This window comes from Balaenoptera acutorostrata, chromosome 15 (assembly GCF_949987535.1).
Source record: "Balaenoptera acutorostrata chromosome 15, mBalAcu1.1, whole genome shotgun sequence".
Taxonomy (NCBI): domain Eukaryota; kingdom Metazoa; phylum Chordata; class Mammalia; order Artiodactyla; family Balaenopteridae; genus Balaenoptera; species Balaenoptera acutorostrata.
In genome coordinates, this window is record NC_080078.1 from 57101859 (window position 1) to 57120526 (window position 18668).

The following is an 18668-nucleotide window of genomic DNA, read 5'->3' on the forward strand; positions in this document are numbered from 1 at the left end:
AATATGAAACAGGCAAGAAGTAATAAACATAAATAAGGCCCAGGCTGCCTTAGAGGGTTTCACTTTCAGAAGCAAAACATAAATGTGTACTTCTTCGATGCTGAGAGCAATTGAGAGGGTGGCACATGCACGCAAAGGGAAAAGGCACAGGTGTCCTGCGAGCAGTCACGAGAACTCGCCAGGGAGGACGCCCAGGTCCAGCCCCTGCAGATGCTCCCTGGTTTCTTTTTCCATCAGCTCCTTATGTCACCAGGTAGGAGCTAACAGCAACTTAAGCTCCAAACGTGGCACACAGGTCGGCCCTCCTGAGCTTGCCGGAAGGAATACTGCACGTTCCCAAAGGTGAGGAGGCCCGGGGATGATAAGTCCTTGTCCTGCTGGTGAGCACAACCACCATGTGACCCTGGGGACGCGCCCCCCTGGCCCTCGGCTTCCTCATCAGCAAAGGGCTCATGCCTCTCACCTGAGGTACCTCAGAAGGCCGCTGTGAGAATGTACAGGATTCAAATTGGAAAACAAAACAAAAATCTCTAAATCAGGACTGCACAATATGTATGAACACAAAATCAAATGGGAAACATTAAAACCATGCATGGGAGTTAGAAACTGAATCCATGACAAGGGAGGGCACACAATTTGTCACATTTTATTTCTCACAAAAAAAATGGATCTGAAGCAAGTTATGCCACTCATTAAGATCTGCACAGCTGTGTGTTATAAGTCTCTGGAAACTTGTCTGTTTGGTGAAAGATTTTCAATAAATGGGAGAAAGAAAAACAATGTGCTATATAGACACAAGGTGGCATCAGTCTCCTGGCTACTGACTACGAAATTCCCCTATTTCACCAGAAAGCAGGCAGGGAATCAAAAGAAAACAAAATCCCGCTGACCCTCGGGCTTTCTTGATGGCAGCTCTGTTGAGCTTCCAGCTGCCGTTTCCCAGGACCCCCACCAGCAGCCACGTCCACAGAAATGTGCCAGGCTCCCTGATCCCAAAGGAAGACCTATTCAAAGGTGGCTCTCTGCTGCCGGGTCCCAGCTGAGACTCCCTGCTCCCAAGGACCCACCATCTGCCCACAGTGGGGTACCATGAGACAAATGTGACGCCATTTCATCTCTGGTTTGGGGAACCAAGTTCATTCTGCAATCAGAAGACTAGATTCGTTACTAATCACCTCCACTCTTTAAGACTTATTGCTGAGGACAAGCATTTTAAGGACAAGCATTTAGAAAAGGCCTGTAAGTACTTGCTTTTTGGGTGCCCAGGACATGACTCAATACCTGCAGCAGCCTCTGGTACATGTACTTGTTCAGCCAGAATGATGGAATATGGGAATTAGAAGACAGCTCAGAAAATGAGGACCCACAGAGTAATGTGTCTGTCCTACCTAGCGTCATACAGCCAGCACTAAAACCCCACGCAAAAACACATTTTGTTTTTAAGGGGGCCTTGGAGCTGAAAAAGAAAAGCCATGTACTGAACTGGAAATAAAAGTTCAGAAGAAGGAAGCTGTTGCACGTGGAAGGTCACACAGCGACTGTGAGCTGAGACATCAAGAGGGGTCTGGCCCGTGCTGGACGCTTGTGATCTGGGTTGGCTGTGAGCATCCACGGATGCAGTGAGGCTGAGATAAACAGAAATAGAGCAAAGCAGCACCAGCCCAAGGTGCTGAAGCAAGCTGTTACACCCCCATTTGGCAATGAGAACCAATATGGCACAGAATAATGGAACACACTTGGCCACCAAGCTCTCTCTCCTGTACCCCCTTGCTTATTGTCCTGACAAAGAACGTATATTCCAAAAGTCTACCTCACTCCTCTAATTAAAAGGAAACAATAAATAAGTCACAGTTGAAAAGAAAAAAGGTCCCCCTGTAAAATACAAACTACATTTAAACTGGTCACATTATACAACAAGTGTGCATTTAATCTTCAGAAGCTTCAAACCTAATTGGGTTGGGTTATGCAGAGTTGTAAGCAGGACTTTGTGGTTTCAGTGAAGAAGTCATGGTACAACTGAAATCACTGTAAGAAATAAGTGATTTTTAAAACACACACAGATACACACTTGCCTTAAGAGTTATACATATATATATATTATATATATAATATACACACACACATACACACACACACACACACACACAACACAGCAGCTACGTGGGTGGTCAGCAAGGCCAAGGGCATGGGCATGTGAAAGAGAAGCCCTCTGCTCCCTGCCAAATGGGGAAGCCCCCAGAAAGGATTCAGCAGCAACAAGTCTACAGCACAAACGTGAACGACATCATCCCTGAAAAGACCCAGTTAGCCGACTGCCCTATAGGAGCCACTTGAGCCTAAACCCTGTGGGAAAAGGCCCAATTACAGTATATCCTACTGCATACACTTGAAATAGTACAGTGTGGCTTTTCTCCAGACTATTATAATTTTTCATGCTTTCTGAAAAAAATAAAAACTGAAACCTTCTTTCAGTCTGTGATGAAGCGAGGTGAACCCATATCATAAAGCAGAGCTCATACTCCACAGGATTTGTGAACAGAATGCTTATCTGATTAATAAGTCTTCATCCCTTCAGCCTCAGGAGGTAACACTCCTGTAGCTCCAAGGCAGGGATTACTGAGAAGCCCAGGGAAAGTGTTCCAGTAGTAAAGACATCCAAGCTGTGCACCTCTTCCCTGCTGGGGGTCAGCTACAAAGAGAGCTCGGTGGGGGCTAAAGTGGATGAACACAGATGAATGTCCACTCTGATCAAGCCCAGATATGGAAGCTCCAGCTTGGGAGCTAGAAGCACCAAGTAGGTGCTCCAGAGCTGGGCAACACTGTCTTCCAGGTTGTTAAAAACTTCGGTTTTAAAAACCCAAATGGTTTTACCCCCATGACTTCTTTCCAACTCAAAGCTGTAGGTTACTTACAACCCAAATCATAAGCACATAGACTGTACACACAGATTTTTTTTTTTAAATCCACAAATAAAAAACACTTAAAAAAAAAAAAAAAAAAAAAGACAGTGAGTTGAAGTCTTGTCTTTGTCCAGCTGGGCTTGCCCTGGAGCCCTGCCCCTCACTCAGCCCTGTTCCTGCTCTCCTGGCCCTGGGTGGTCCCTATTTGTCCTCTGTGGCAGCTGTCAGCATCCCCTTGTCAGTCAGGTGAGACTTGAGCATGTTGAAGATGTGGAGCTGCTGATCTGGCCTCAAGGTCAGGAACTGCTGAACCAGCTTACTCGGATTAGGGCCCCTGGAAGAGGATGAAGAAACAGCACTGAGCAAAGCAGGGGCCAAGCAACTTCGAGGTCCTGATTATTCAAGTAGCTGTTCCCTCTCTGGATTCTCTGCTAATGGAGGGTAGGGGTCCTCAGGGAATCCATCACTAATAGCAACTGAAAACTGCATTCACATTTGGTTTTTTTCATTCAAACTGAGAAGTAGCTAAAATTCTAGAATTTCACCACACTTACGAATCCACTAACTTGGTTCAGATGGAAAGGTACTATACCTGATAAAACTGGCAATATACACATTGACAAAGGTGGCCATCAGATACTGGCAGTCAAAGCGATCCATGATGCCTCCATGGCCAGGAATGGTATTGGCAAAGTCCTGTTAGAGGAGGGGAAGGACTGATGAGCCTGGCCTCAGCCAAGTCAAAGCCTGGCTTATGGTCCCACCTCAATGTCCAGCTACTGTACTGAATAGCTGAGGGCAACAGAAAGTGAAAAGTAAGTATTGATTCAAATGCTGAAGCTATAATAGTACACAATCTTATTAAATTACAAAATGTTTCTTTTGAAGAAAGAATATATTAACAAATATACTGAAAATCCAACCACTGAATTTTCTTAGAAACAATGTATCTTCCTTTAACCTACTTAAATTCCATGCATGGGTGAAGAAGAGCACACATTAATAATCAGGGTTCATAGCTTGATATTTTGAAGGGGGTGGTGGCTGATGAGGTGGGACAGGAGGAGGAAGGCAGAAGACGGGTGAAAAGGGGCCCAGCTAGGAGACAATGAGAGGAACAGAAAAGGGTTTTCCTACTTTGATTTTAAAGGCTCGCTTGAATCCGCTAGCGAAGAACCCTCCAAAGGGGCCAATGAGTGAAGCAAAAGTGGAGAGGGCAATGCTGTGAATCTGGAAGGGGTACATCCGGACTGTTTTCTGAAAAGAATAAATGAAGTCAGTCAAGATGCCTGCAAGCCCAGGCTTATTACTTGTTAACATTAAAAAACAAACAAACAACAACAACAACAAAACCACCTCTTTATGAAACTATTTCTCTCCCCCAACCCCAAAAAAATTTAGGAAGAAGACTGGTTTGGGGGTTTTTGTTTGTTTTTGGTAAATCTCTAATATATGGCTTAATAGAGGACATTAAGGTATTACGCATTCAGTCTACAGCAATATGATGTTTTGGTTGAAGTGTATGAAGAAAATCTAGCCCTACAAGGATACGTTGTTGAAAAAAGGAAGAGTATTTTAGCACCGTCTTTTCAGATAATTATGGGTATTCTCTTGATACTACACCAGAACTTAAGCGGTAGTTTTCTAAAAATTTGGTGCAGTGTGGAATCTGAAAGCCTACCAATGACTGTTTTGTAGTCTTACATTAAAATCTATTGGTCTATCTTGCACTTTGAATGGATCGTTTACCTGTGCATGACTGTGTAACACCATGCACTGGCCATTTCAAAAATACTGGTTCACTGAGTTACACAAATCTTTCAAATGTAGACAAATTTTGCCATACAATGTCAAAATGTCATATGTTAAAATCACCACAGATCCCTCAGAAAAGCCTTTAAGTATTAAGAAGCTGTCAAACTTACAGTAGCAGGTATACACTTTCCAAAACTCTAATTTGTACTTGAAAGCCAAATTTTATCGTTGGTAACAACTACTGTCAGTTGTTTTCTTGAAGTGACAGACTCACTTTGTTCCTTTTCAAGAAAAATGTCTGCCAAAAATCCAAATCTGAAAAATTAGTTTGTTGGTTCTTTTCAAGTAAAAATTATGTCCCCATAAAAAAGCCGCTAGTTCAGCTCATAACTCAAGCAGGTGCACACGCAGTCTTCCTTTAGGTAAGCACTGTCCTGCAGCATTTAGCAGAAGCATTTTATGTATAATTTCCATTTTGGTACCAGAGCATTAGAAAGGTGTGTATTCAAGGGTCAAGATTTAATAAAATTAATAATTTTACTATTTCATCAAAGACACTCTTAAGGTGAGCTGGCTGAGTCTTCCTGTGAGTATGTGGCATAATGAATTCAATGACAGTCCAGTTTAGTGCCACTGCCTTCACTCATGCTAAGGTGCCAGCACTGCTTTTGCACCATCATGGCAAATGTTGACAAAGTGAAAAAGTGAAACTTTATTCATTATGTTACGAAGAAAGTACAGACCCCCTGAGAGGAAAAAGCACAGACCCCCTTCCAAAAGCACACTTTCAGAACCCTGGTCTTAATGATTTAAAGAGGGAGGAAATGTCTCCTCCTGTCCTCACCCTGAACTGACTTGAGCAATTCTCCAACCTGGGGCTTACAAGCTTGGGGGAGGGAGGAAGCTAGCTGTTTTTGAGGGAAGGCAGTGGTGGAGAGGGGGCTCTCTCTTTGTAGTCACTATGCAGCCAAGGATCATTCGCCCCATGTGAGTGGCACATACCCAGCCAATGACCGACTGGATCACCCCAGGAATGTTGTACTCCTGCAGACGAAACAGGTCCGAGGGCTCACAGTCCACAGTGAAGCTGTTGGTATCATTGTTGTACTCCACGGGACAGACAAAGCATCTGTACCCGGACATCACATAGGACAGCTGAGGATGAGAACAGACAGACAAAGGAGACAAGTTCCAGCCATCTTGCCTGGGCAGCACGCACCTGGTTCAGCCAAGTCCCTCACAGTGCCTAGCACCCTAAGTGCAAGCTATGCACTAAATCATAGGTTCATATTTCACCATATGTGTATTTTACCTGTATCTGGAAAAAAAAAATGAAAAAGAGGCTGATGGCCCACTGAGGCCTCAATGTACTTGCTCCAACAACCAGGCCCTGAATAAACCCAGGAAAGACCTGAGGGAATTTGGGCAAAGAACTACAAGAAGTTTCATCCCATTTGGAGGAGCGATGGTCCATTTTTCTCAGGATCCCTTAATTCAAAATGGCAGGTGGTGAGGGGAGCGGTATAGTGAGAAGGAGACAACCAGGAGGGGAGAAGGCTGAAGAGCAGTAAGTAGGGAGTCAGCCCTGAAGGGCAGCTGGACAACTCTGAAAAGGGGAGAGACTGGCCTGAGGGTCAGAAGCAGCAAATGATGCTCTAGAAAGGGCTGGGAGATCATTCCTCTCCAGGCAAGACACCCACAGGAGAAAATCTGGGTTAGAATGGCATATCCCACCTCACCTCTTACTCTCAGGCAAAATATCAAATGCCTGGACAAGAATGCCATCTCCTGAGTGTTGCCAGGCCTCAGCCTGGGAGGAGTACAAGGTGTGCACGGCCCCCACTCCTCTACTGCTTAAAGACTGGCAGATAAAGGACAGCTGGCACTGCCCATGCCATGTTCATGCCCCGCTACAGGGAAAGGTTGCCATTCAGCAGGACAGAGTCCTTGGCCTCGGGGGACATGCTCACTAGCCGTGGATGGGCTTTGAAGGTGGGTGGGAGGCCTCTGCCCATCCCCCACCCAGCTGGGAGCACCACCTACCAGAAGGCCAAATACCACAGTAGCAAAGCAGCCCCCAATGAAGCCTTCCCAGGTCTTCTTCGGGGACAGCTGTGGACAGAGAGCAAGTTCTTAAAAAAAGGCATTTTGATAACTCTAGCTTTGGGAATAATGATTAACTGTTAAAAGTCTTTCTACTATTAAAAAAACTCATTCAATTAAACCCCTCACCTTCTAAAATACCCCATACTTGGTTTCCTTGTTCCCTGCCTGATAGCCCTCAGTTTCCTTTCTGTTTCAATTGGCCAAATAATTTAATTATATTATAAAACAGCAAACTAATGATAACACTCAAATTCAGATCAAAGCCACAAAAGTGTGCCTACGCCATCTATAAAAATATTTTCCCTATTAGCTCTTTTTTTTTCCTATGAGTAGTTGTCAAGTCTTCCTCTGGCTTTTCTCTTGAAGCTAATTTATTACTAGCCTTTCATCAGGATGACATAAAGATGTACACACCAGCTAGATCTCTTCTGTCTCCTAAGCTGATCTACTCATAATTGAAAGCACCACCCTCCCCTCACGGTGAAGGTCCGTGTTAGGGTGATCCACTTACCTTGATGAGTGGGGTCCGACCAAAGAAGAAGCCAAACATATAGGCCATGATGTCATTACAGATCACACAAGAAATGGGGACAATGAACCTAGGAAATAAACCAAAGTAAGAATCAATGCTACCAAGACGATAATACCTCAGAAGTCCACAAAACAATGCCATTCATAAATTTCAGTACCACAATAACCCATATAGTACTTATTAACCATTAAGGAATAAGTTTAAAAGAAATAAAATGCCACATAAGCCATACCTAGTACCCGGCACATAGCAGCATTCAAATGTTTACTGAATGACTACTGAATAAATGGAGGTGGTATTCTATAAAATGTCATTTGTTCTTTTTTCATTATAAAGTAATATAAAAATTTAAAGTGTAAAGAAAAGAAAAAATAAAAAGTTGCCTGTTTCCCCTATCCCTATCTCCATTCTCCAAAATAACTACTTTTAATCATTTCTGACTTTTCTTCTTCTAGCAGTTACCTCCATAATCCTAAGTAATACATTTATTATCTATTTCATAATTTACTTTTTTTTTTTTTTTTAACTGTTTATTACTAGCTCTAGTGAGCCCAACTTTTCCCCAGGACTACACTGAGAGCAAGACCAAGTACATATAGCCAGATTTCTTCTCTGCCTCCTCCCTCTGCTGGTCTGGTCATCCCCACCACGAAAAAAAAGGGACAGTTTCCAAGCTTGTACCATCTCTCTCTTCTCACTTTCTGTTCTCTGACAGTCACTTTTTTCAAATTTCCTCTATTACAGTTTAACATAACATATATAAATCCTAGCCCCTCAACTACAGGCAATATTTTCTGACTTCCTGCTTGTTAAGGTAGGGATTTAGAGCACCTGTATCCACCCAACCACCCATAGTATTTACTTTGTTGAGGCTTCTAGCAACATTCTCTGCTCTGCACCTATAATTAAGTCTTGAAGGTTCAGTCTAAAAACCAGTAATTAGAGATTTTAATATGATTCACTCTAGAACCAAGTGGTATGTCTAGCCCTAAACATGAGAACTTAGCATGAGCCCCTCTTTAGAATTACTTAACAAAACTCCGAAAGAGAGGGAGAGTACATCTCCTCAGGCCATTATCATTATTTTAAACATAATAATGCCCTAAGGGGAACATTTAGATGAGCTAGTCCCTGTTCTAAGCACTTTACATATTTTTACTAATTTATTCCTCAGGCAGTGGGTATTACTGTGCCTTCACCCTGAGAACAGGAAACAGAGGCACAGTTTGGGATCTTTTTTTTTTTTTTGGCTGTGTTGGGTCTTCATTTCTGTGCGAGGGCTTTCTCTAGTTGCAGCAAGCGGGGGCCACTCTTCATCGCGGTGCGCGGGCCTCTCATTATCGTGACCTCTCTTGTTGCGGAGCACAGGCCCCAGACGCGCAGGCTCAGTAGTTGTGGCTCATGGGCCCAGCTGCTCCGCGGCATGTGGGATCTTCCCAGACCAGGGCTCGAACCCGTGACCCCTGCATTGGCAGGCGGATTCTTAACCACTGCACCACCAGGGAAGCCCACAGTTTGGGATCTTAATCACAGTACTTTAGCACCTCATATACACAAGGATATGCCTTCACATTTTCACTAAAAGCATAGCTTCTTCAGTCAGCCTACTGATTTCTATCAATGGTGATAGATTTCCTGCTGAAACCATTGCATTTGCGGAATAAAATCTAAGTATATCATTCTTTTGACACACTGCCAGATTCCACTCGCTAATAGTTTATTTAGTATATCTATAATCATAAAAGAAATCAGTTTATCATTCTTGTTTCTCCCTCCCTATGCTTTTATCAGTTTTAATATTAAGGGGTGGATAAAACTCAGCTGCTATCATTGGTCATTTTTTCTAGGTGTGGATTCTTATGCAATTTTCAAAGTTCTTTTATAGTTACTGATCTATTCAAGTTTTCTTCTTCGTGATTTTTACTCGGTGACCTCTTGTCAGGAAATCATGATTTTTTCTTCTAGATTTTCAAATTTGTTGCCATATAGTTTCATTGTCTTTGATTCTTTAAATATCTCTACACCTGTTAGTCTAGAACCGTGGTTCTCAAAGTGTAGGTCCCAACCAGCAGGATCAGCATCACCTGGGAATGTACTAGAAATTCAAGTTCTCAGGCCCCACCCCATAGCTACTGAAGCAGAAACTCAGGAGTGGGGGGGCCCAGCAACCTGTGTTGCAACTAGGCCTGCAGGGGATTCTGATGTAGCTCAGGTGAGAACCTCTGGCTTAGACAGTTAATCAGGGTTTCTCAGCCCACCTATACGAGAACACCTACAAAATAAAAGGAAAAATCCCCCCAACATCACTCACCAGATCATTCCTTCAAACAGGTTGTGGATAACAAGATGTGACTGGGTTACAACAATCAGTAATGTTACATGGGTCCAGCCAAACTGCAAAAGAAGATAAAGGATAAACTTTACCTTTACCTTTTCTATAAACTTTATAGAAAATTGCTTAGAAACAGGTAGGAAAGATATCTGCTTCTGTACCTGTCTAACAGGAAGTGAAAAGGTATAGAACAGGCCTCTGGGAAGAACTATGTTCCCCAGCTACGGTTGCCATCAAAAGGAGGGCCCATATGGCCCACCAGTTAGTCCTTCTATGCTCCAAAAGCCTGGGTATTTCTCATTTTCTTAGTAAGTATTTATTGAGTGCTTAGGACATTCAGAGAGGGGATGTTTTTAGGTTGAGGGAGTGATATAGTAGGCAAGATATCTATGGGCAATGCCTAAAGCTTCACCTTGAGCCTTACCTGGAGGCCACCCTCAGGTCCAGAGGGCAAAGACTACTTAGGGTGTAAATTACATAACAGTGATTGGGTCTAGGGGGATAAAGAGCCACCAAACTTCACTGGGGATGCCTCCTTCATCCTCTAGGTTCTAGATGCATAAGAACAGACTGCATTCCAGGGTTTTGATTTATCACAGAAGGGATGAGAGGCCTGTGGAGTTTCCACAGAATATCACTTATGCCAAGAATTTTGACACTGATGCACATATTTCCCTTACCATGTAGAACTGCAGTCGATAATGCTTCTTGACCAGACTCAGCACAAACATGCAGAATCCTAGTTTGAGGAAGAGGAGGAGAAAGGGCAAAATGAATCACATTCTGCATTTATCTTTGTCCTAGTCATTTCCTTTAGCTGTGTTAAGCAGTCCTTTGCGAATTTCCTAGCAGCAGTTAACCAGGGCACAAATTCATAGCCCAAGGGAATAAAACCAGATAAGCAGTCAGAAGGAAAAAATGACTCCTTCAAGACAATTAAAGGAAGGCAATATTTTAAAATCTTGCAGACTACACTCAACTTAGGACACTGTTCACCAGATAGAAATGTTTTGATCCTAGAGCAGGGGCCGACAACAGTCAGGCCAGCTGCCTGTTTTTATAAACAAACTTTTATTAGAACACAACCATACCTATTTGTTTACATATTGTCCAGGGTTCCTTTTGTGCTACAATGGCAGAACTGAGGAGCTGCAACAGAGACCCTATGGCCCCCAAAGCCTATAATATTTATTATCTGGACCTTTTAAGAAAAAGTTTGCCAATCTCTGTCCTGAAGAAAAAGCAGAAGGGGGATCCACCTGGTACGGGGCCAAGGCCATTCTTGCATCTCTCTCCTACTGACCCATATGACCAAACTCTCCAGGAAGAAAAGGGATTTTACCCATAAGTGTGCTGGGTCCCTCAAAAGCAGCCCTGCCCAGAAGAGAGCACATCACTATTCAAGACCCCTGGCCTCCCTTTGTGGGGCTGCTCCCAGGCTCTGAGGCATGCTCTCTATCCTCAACATAGCAGACCTCTCAGAAGTGGACTTCATATTTTAATAGCCAGGTGTCATTCACAGAGCCAAGTATTGCTATCAAGCTGATGAACAACAGGTAAGACTGAAACTTATTAGGTCAGAACAAATTTCTCATATGCCTCAAACTGGCTTTGAGGGTAACTATGAAGAACGCATTACTAGCATTACTGTACAGTCTTAACTGAGTTTAGATTGACAGAGCACTTCACTGTTTGTCAAGTTGCAATGTATCTGATCAAATCCTCACAGTAATGCTCCTGTTTTAGCTTTAGATTACAGAAGAGCTAACTGAGATTCAAAGAGTAAGCTCCTGGCTCCTTTGAAGTCACAGGTCTTTTTAAACCCAATCAATAAAATTTCTAATACACTGCAATGTCCCTTTTTTTTAAATTAATTTTTATTGGAGTATAGTCGATTTACAATGTGTGTTAGTTTCTGCTGTACAGCAAAGTGAATCAGTTATACATATACATATATCCACTCTTTTTTAGATGCTATTCCCATATAGGTCATTACAGAGTACTGAATAGAGTTCCCTGTGCTATACAGCAGGTTCTTGTTAGTTATCTATTTTATATATAGTAGTGTATATGTCAATGCAATGTCCCTTTTTATATACAAGTTCCTGGGTGGTTTTTGTTTCAGTCACACTGCAGAATCTCTGCCAAGAGGACAGTCAGGACACGACCATGCTATGCAGTCCTCCAACAGAGGCTGGAACACAAGGACAGGTGGCACAAACTCAGCCTCCACAACCACACAAGTCCCTTGGTCTCATTTCTCTTAGTAAAGAGCTGCTACAGCTCACGTAAGGCAGAACCCTTAGCTTTGCTCCCCTAAGTGGTCAGAGTTAATGTCATCAAAAGCTTACATTAACCAAGAAATGCCCCAACTCAGCAGACATGCAAAAACAAGACATACACAACAACTGGTGAGCTGCTTGACGCATACCTGTTAGATAGAGAGTAAAGGAAATGAATCGGTGGTATTTACTGAGAATCCGCAAAGGTTCCTCTCTCTGGACCAGAGTGAAGAAGTAATCTGTCACTGTTTCGCCATAGAAGAAATAATTTACACACAGTAGAAAGTACCTGTAAAAGAATACAGGTCACTGCCAAGGGAAGCACATGTGGCCCCTCCTTTAAAGCGAGGCTGTTAGAAAGCCTCGAGGACCAGAGGTCCACCTGACCCCCAAGACCCCCGGGGGCAGCTCTCCCAAGGACAAGCAGACCACCGTTCCCTGTTCTCTGGTGACACTGCAGGTGAGATGTTTATCTAGAAATTTGTGGCTTTCATTCACTCTCCATTTATCATAAACTTGGGACTCAAGTTTTTGCCCCTTCTGTAGCATTACCAGGTCTAACTTAACACTCAAACCGTAAGACAACCCTCTGAAAGGCACCTCATCCTGCCTCCGCAGTCTTACTTCTACTCTTCCTGACACAAACCTTGCACACCTATCAAAATGGACTTCTCTGGCTTTGCCACCTGCTTGGTTCCCTTCTTTTCTCTGCCTGGAATATGTTCTTCGCTTACCCAGTTTATCACTCGTTGCTCAAATACCATTTTCTTCATAAAACCTTGCATGACCTAACATATCTGCCTCCCCTGCATTTATTTCTATAGTACAAACTATTTGCTCCTTCCACTAAGCAATTAATTATGCTTCAGACTGTCTTCCTCTCTGATGCCTGGCTTTGACACACAAACCTTTCACTAGCACTAACTCTTCATTTGTTTATAACCTCTCTCCTCTACTGGAAGGAGCTCTGCGGAGGGAGAAGACATGGCTCATATACCTTTGCGGCCTCACTGGTGTTTCTGAGTACGGGAACCAGCAGCCCCACTCTAAACACTCAACAAGGATCCAGACAGAGGAAAGAGGGGAGAGCTTCTCTCTTCCATTTTTTCTTTTTTTTTTTTTAAATTGTGGAAGTTCAAGAACTCCGATACTGGGTTTGTTTTCTGTTATGTGAAAAACACTTCCTTGGTACAGTGACCAGAGTCAGGGGTCAGACACCCTGAGTATGTTAACAAAATTCATAACATTGCTTTCCAGCTATAGAAGACCCACAAGAGAGACCTACATCTTAACCCAGGTGGCAAGCACAGGCCCTGTGGAGACTGCGAGGCAGCTTGTGCTGCTGGATGCCGAGGAAGCGTCTCTCAGAAGTATGTGTCCAGGCCAAGTCCGAGCACATCAACTCCCTTGGCCATAACCAAGTTGCCGGGGCCCAAAACACTACTCTCTGGCCTGGTAAGTAATGAAATCAATGCCAGAGATCCAGCACAGCAGGGTGAGAAGAGTCTGTATTTGCCCCAAGTCTTCTCAGGGCTACGCAGTGCTCTGCTCACATGTCACCACCTGAGAAGAGTGTGGTCAATACAGCAGCGAGTTTCAGATCAGGAAGGGGTCTCGGACATCATCTGCACTATAGGTTTTGATCCTGTTTTTGCTTCAAGATAGCCAAGCCCAGAATTCCCTGGTGGTCCAGCGGTTAGGACTCTGTGCTCTCACTGCCGAGGGCCCAGGTTCAATCCCTGGTCAGGGAACTAAGATCTTGCATGTAGCGTGGCGTGGCCAAAAAGAAAAAAAAAAAAACAGCGCCAAGCCCCTTCCTAGGAGGAGAAAGCAGAGTTCCTCTGAGGAGCCCAGATGCCCTGCACTCAGTCTCACTCCTGCCCACTGGCACCCAAGGAGCCTCCGAGGAACTAGGGCTCCAAAACCACAGTTTGAAAAGCACTGACTAGGTTTCAACCATCTGTTTTAAGGGTGAGGAAGTCAAGTTCCAGAGACAGCAACACCAGCACTGACAACTCCCAGATGACTCTTGTGGGATGCTGAGATACTAGAGCATGAAAAACGTACTGATCTAGAAAAGGGGGGCCATTGTGCAGAGTCTAAGGAATCCAAATACTGATGCAAACACGGTCACAGATGCAGCTGGTCTGGTTTCTTCTGAGGAAGAGTCCAGACTCCGGGTAACTACTCAAACACTCCTCACAGGCCAACCATACAGTCCGGCCTATGCAATACTTGGGTCTCAAAGGCACTGTGAAGGTCCATGGCCATCACGGCCTCCCTCCCACCATGACTGTAAATACCTACCACAAAACACTCGTCCAAATCTGTTAAGGGTTTCTGTGGGGCTAAAGAGCTTACCAGCTGAGGGTTCTGAACCAGGGCAGGTCATAGGAGTGGTAGACATTGTAGCCAATAGTGATAATCTCATGGAAACACTTAATCTGAACACACATCACCTGTAGGACACAAAAGAATTAGAACACTTGTCAACTCCCCAATTCTTATGATCTTTGGAAACAGAAACCAACAGGTCCAGGGCCTTCAAAAAAAAAAACACTATATTTAAGAACAATGTCAGTCCTTCAGTGATTCTGCTCTCCTCCTTTCTCTCTCACACCACCCCACAGGGCAGTGAGGCCCTTTAAGTCACACAGAGTAGATGCAATTTCTCACAATAAATATATGCTTCTGAAACTTCAATTAACTTTTTATTGTAGAACATCCCCCTCCTCGGGACTCAATATCTTCCATTCTTGACTTTGAATAGAAATACATACTTGAAAAGTCCCAACGTCTCTGCTCAGCACTCATCTGTTAGTCATTTGACCCTGTCCATGACAGTGGGAAGACTAACAGCAAAGTACTGTGGACTGGGATTTCTTAACAAAAAAGTCCTAAACCTAGGAGGGAGGATCCAGGAAAACAAGAAACAAAACCAAGAGTCACACAGAATCGTAGCCAGGGTCCCAGTTTGATCAAAGAGCTGAAGTAATAAAATCAAATTTTAAAGTGATCTTTAATTCACACACAAATGGCCCTCCAGTTGGCTGCTGGAAGGTGAGAAATCACAGCTATTCTAAGGCAGATGTGGTCTGAAGAGCCTGGACCCCAAGTGATTCCCAGAACCAACCCAACACCTGGCACATAAAATGACCAGTCCTGCAGGGAAAAGTGAAGGCAAAACTATAAAACAGCATATAAATGGCACTTACAATCATCATTAAAACCATTGGTCCCAGGTAAATGATGATGAAGAAAAATGCAATCATGGCCAAAGTCAAGATGCCTCTCACCCACCAGTTCTTCCATCTAAGTTAGAGAGGAGGGGAAGGAGAAAACATGTCAGGAGCCCAGAAAGAACTGAGGCACAAACCCAAGGGGGATGGTTCTTCCTGGGTTGAAAGGGCCCTGAGGTCAATCCTTTCCAGGAGTATGTCCTTCACCTTGACAGAGGCAGTAGCCCAGCAGCCACATGCTGGGAGCAGCAGGGCCGCCAGAGCCATCACATCATCCACGCTAAACTCAGCAAGTGCTCCAAGGTCCACAGAAAAACACACCCAGCTTGTGTCTTAACAAAGGAATCAGGCAAAAGACCCAAGGGAACAATGCCCTCTACTTCTGTATCTACTTGGGTGGCTTCTATGGGCTTCTCTATCTGAGGAAAAAACTATGAACATTTTTCCTGCAGCAGAATCCTAAATTGCTCTGACCCTGCATCGCTATGGTGATAACAGTATCAAACACAGTGGTAATAATAGCTATCATACGTATGTACCTGGCACTTCTATAAGGACTTTACATGTATTAATTGATTCAACCCTCAACACTACTAGCTTTTACAACAGATGAAGAAAGGAACGCACAGTTCATACACCTGTGAAGTGCTTAAGCTGAGATTTGAATCCTGGGAGTCTGTCTGGCTCCAGAACCCATGCCCTTAACCACTGCACAATACAGCCTTTCAAAGGGACAAATGTGTGGGAGGCATGCCCAAGAACACTCTCAGATAATGTTTTGGGGTCTTATAGTTTGCCTTTTTAATCTGCCCACGCAGCTGGTATCGGAAGGACCAGAATCTCAAGGGAACAAAATTTTAACCCTGAATTCACCCAAGTTGAGATGTTTCTCAATTCTTATAGGAAAATTCAAGGAATGTCCACAATGTATGTGTGTGAGAGAGGGAAGACTGAACTCTTAACTAGAAACTTGGGCTCCTCAGTGTAAAGCAAGCTGCCCATTAGTCACAAACCCCAAGGATCATTCATCTTCATGTGCTGTGTCAGTGACCACCCCCATATCCACACGTTCCTCCTCCTTGGACAGCACCTCCCAGACAGCCTAGAGCACCCTTCAAGGCCAGATCCACCCAGGCGGCACTCGTAGTCACTGTTAAGCACTAGATGACACTCAATGCAGCCCTAGGCAAAGGCAGGGGAGACTGTGGCCAATGAAAGTGGGCAGGCCTGCACCTCACACTCTAATAAGATGTGGGCTCCTGCTACAAGACTGTGGGCTCTCTAAGGGCTTCGGGTCTTCCATGGCACTTGGAGACAGTGCAAGCCCCCAGCAAGCAGTTGCATCATTAAGCCAAGCTACCTTGAAGACAAGTTGGAAAGGGCCCTGTTGAGGACCTCTGGGGTATCGTCTACAGAGGTTGGTAGGGTGACAGCTTCCACTCGGCTCTCACTGTCCGATGCAGTCTCTCCATCTGCCTTTGCTTCTGCCTCCGACTCCTACATAGCAGAAAAACAGAAGAGGAAAAGGTCACAAGAGCTGAGTAGGATACTGGGTGTACACATCCAAAAAGACCCATCCACCTTTGAAAACCCCTCTCCATCAACACCTAAGTCACACAGGGAGCAGCCCCTGCTCTGCCACAAGCTATGGACTCTCAGAACCACCAAGACAGGCTGGGCTCTCTCAGGGAAAGCCGGGTATTCAGGCTATTGCCCCCCTCAACAGGGCTCCCCAAAGTCCACAGTGTTACTTCCAGACTTCACAAGAACACCCCATAAGGAGGCTAGCCCCACTCAGTGTGGAAGCCCTATGGGACCACTAACTCGAGTCACTGCTTCACCAGGACTGGTGTGCACCACTGCCCTCTCCCTGCCACCAGGCCTGGGCATCAGCAGACACTTTGATGTCACTCGCAGAGTTGCCACCAGGCCCCAGCCACATAAGGAAATGCTCGCAGGAACTCACCCTGCTCCCCAGCCTGTGTGGAGGGACCAGAGCCATGCCAACAACAGGTTCTCCATCCAAAGTACCATGGAGCAGGCTGCTCTGCATCCTAGGGACCATCCTTCTACTCAGAGCTTTTATTTCTTAGGAGAATTTAGAATAGCTGCTGTGAGAAGAGGTGCAGGAGAAATCAAATCACTTGGAATCAGAGTAACAATACTACATAGTATTTGAATAGCCCTCCACAGTTTTGAGAGCATCTCCCACACCTGTGAACATCTGAGCAGCCCTGGGAGGAAAGGAAGGAAGACAGAAAGATCCCTGTTTACAAATGAAGAAACAGAAATTCGATGGCTGGCCCCAAATCTCCTACTAACCAGGTCTCTGACTTCAGTGTGTTCATCCCACTAGATTTCCTTTTATTTAAGCATCTCGGAATCCATTTTATTCTTCAGTAAGAGATTCAGAATAAAGTAAACTGAAAATGGCAAAAGGATGTTTCACCAGTGTCAAAGATTTCATTACATACATGTGCAAACAAAAAAAGTTATATCTTTCTTCAAATTGGACAATTTGAATTTCCCTGATGACTAATAAATATATGAAACTGAGGATCCTTTCACATGTTTCTTGGCCATTTGGATATCGTCTTCTGTGAAGTGTCTGTCAGGTCATTGGCCAGTTTTCTACTGAGTTTTCTTGCTTTCCTTTTTATTGATTTGTAGGAGTTTTTTTTAATATGTTCCAGATTTAAGTACTCTGTGTCACTAACCTGTTCCTCCAGCCTTCTCTAACCCCCACGCCCTACCTCAGTCCTTCCCTCTCCTACAATCAGACCTTCTCCCTCTCACTCAGCACTGGCCACAACGGGGACTTGGTGGGAGATTTTATAATTGTCTTCTGCCCCAACTGACCATAAGGTCCCTAAAGACAAGGATTATAACACCTTTTTCTCAGGATATCCTCATGTCTGGCACACAGATACTTACATAAAATACTTACAAATATATGGAAGGATGGTGAGAGGAAGAGAGGAATTAATTCCAGGTGTGGTAAAGCTGCCCCTGCCCTCATAGAGACAGCTGTTTCTAAATTAACTTACAACTGATAACACCACAAAACAGAGGCTTTAACTACTGCAGAACTGCTGATACAGAGACAGCAGGCTTTGGTAAAGAACTTATGGAGGCACTTTGCTGTACAGCAGAAATTAACACAACACTGTAAATCAACTATACTTCAATTAAAAAAAAAAAAAAGAACTTATGGAGGTGGCCTCATCCGTAGGATCTGAGGGGAAAAGCCACAACTTCCGATGATGGGGTCAGTGCTCCTTCCTCCGCTACGCTTAGCCAGTGGCTCTGGACAAGTCACCCAAGTGTTGCACTCTGCTTCCTCACCTAATAAAAGGAGCCCAGAAAGGACCCTCCTTATCTGGTAGGGGTTCCCTAGAAAGATTCAACCAAACCCCCACCCAGAGCTGTGTCCTATTCCACTGCCCCACAAGGTTCTGAAATGCATGGATAATGTGGGATTATCCCTCTCTGATGAGATTGCGTGAAGACTGAGGCATTTGG

The 18668-nt window shown here is 44.3% G+C and overlaps 1 protein-coding gene and 1 non-coding gene across 2 annotated transcripts in view; one reads left to right on the forward strand and one right to left on the reverse strand.

Moving 5' to 3' along the window:
• Positions 1 to 626: 626 nt before the first annotated feature.
• The window catches only part of CDS2 (CDP-diacylglycerol synthase 2), a 59862-nt gene continuing 41820 nt past the window's right edge, over positions 627 to 18668 (reverse strand). The window contains exons 2-13 of the mRNA XM_057528977.1: positions 16507 to 16643; positions 15123 to 15219; positions 14269 to 14366; positions 12057 to 12196; positions 10306 to 10364; positions 9605 to 9687; positions 7273 to 7360; positions 6699 to 6767; positions 5658 to 5810; positions 4038 to 4157; positions 3493 to 3596; positions 627 to 3234 (exon numbers count right to left, since the gene is read on the reverse strand). Coding sequence (XP_057384960.1) covers positions 3102 to 3234; positions 3493 to 3596; positions 4038 to 4157; positions 5658 to 5810; positions 6699 to 6767; positions 7273 to 7360; positions 9605 to 9687; positions 10306 to 10364; positions 12057 to 12196; positions 14269 to 14366; positions 15123 to 15219; positions 16507 to 16643 — 1281 coding nt within the window. The 3' untranslated portion in view covers positions 627 to 3101. The remainder of the gene's footprint in view (positions 3235 to 3492; positions 3597 to 4037; positions 4158 to 5657; positions 5811 to 6698; positions 6768 to 7272; positions 7361 to 9604; positions 9688 to 10305; positions 10365 to 12056; positions 12197 to 14268; positions 14367 to 15122; positions 15220 to 16506; positions 16644 to 18668) is intronic.
• On the forward strand, positions 13586 to 13658 carry TRNAE-CUC (transfer RNA glutamic acid (anticodon CUC)). Its single transcript has one exon. It is a non-coding gene; the product is annotated as a tRNA-Glu (tRNA).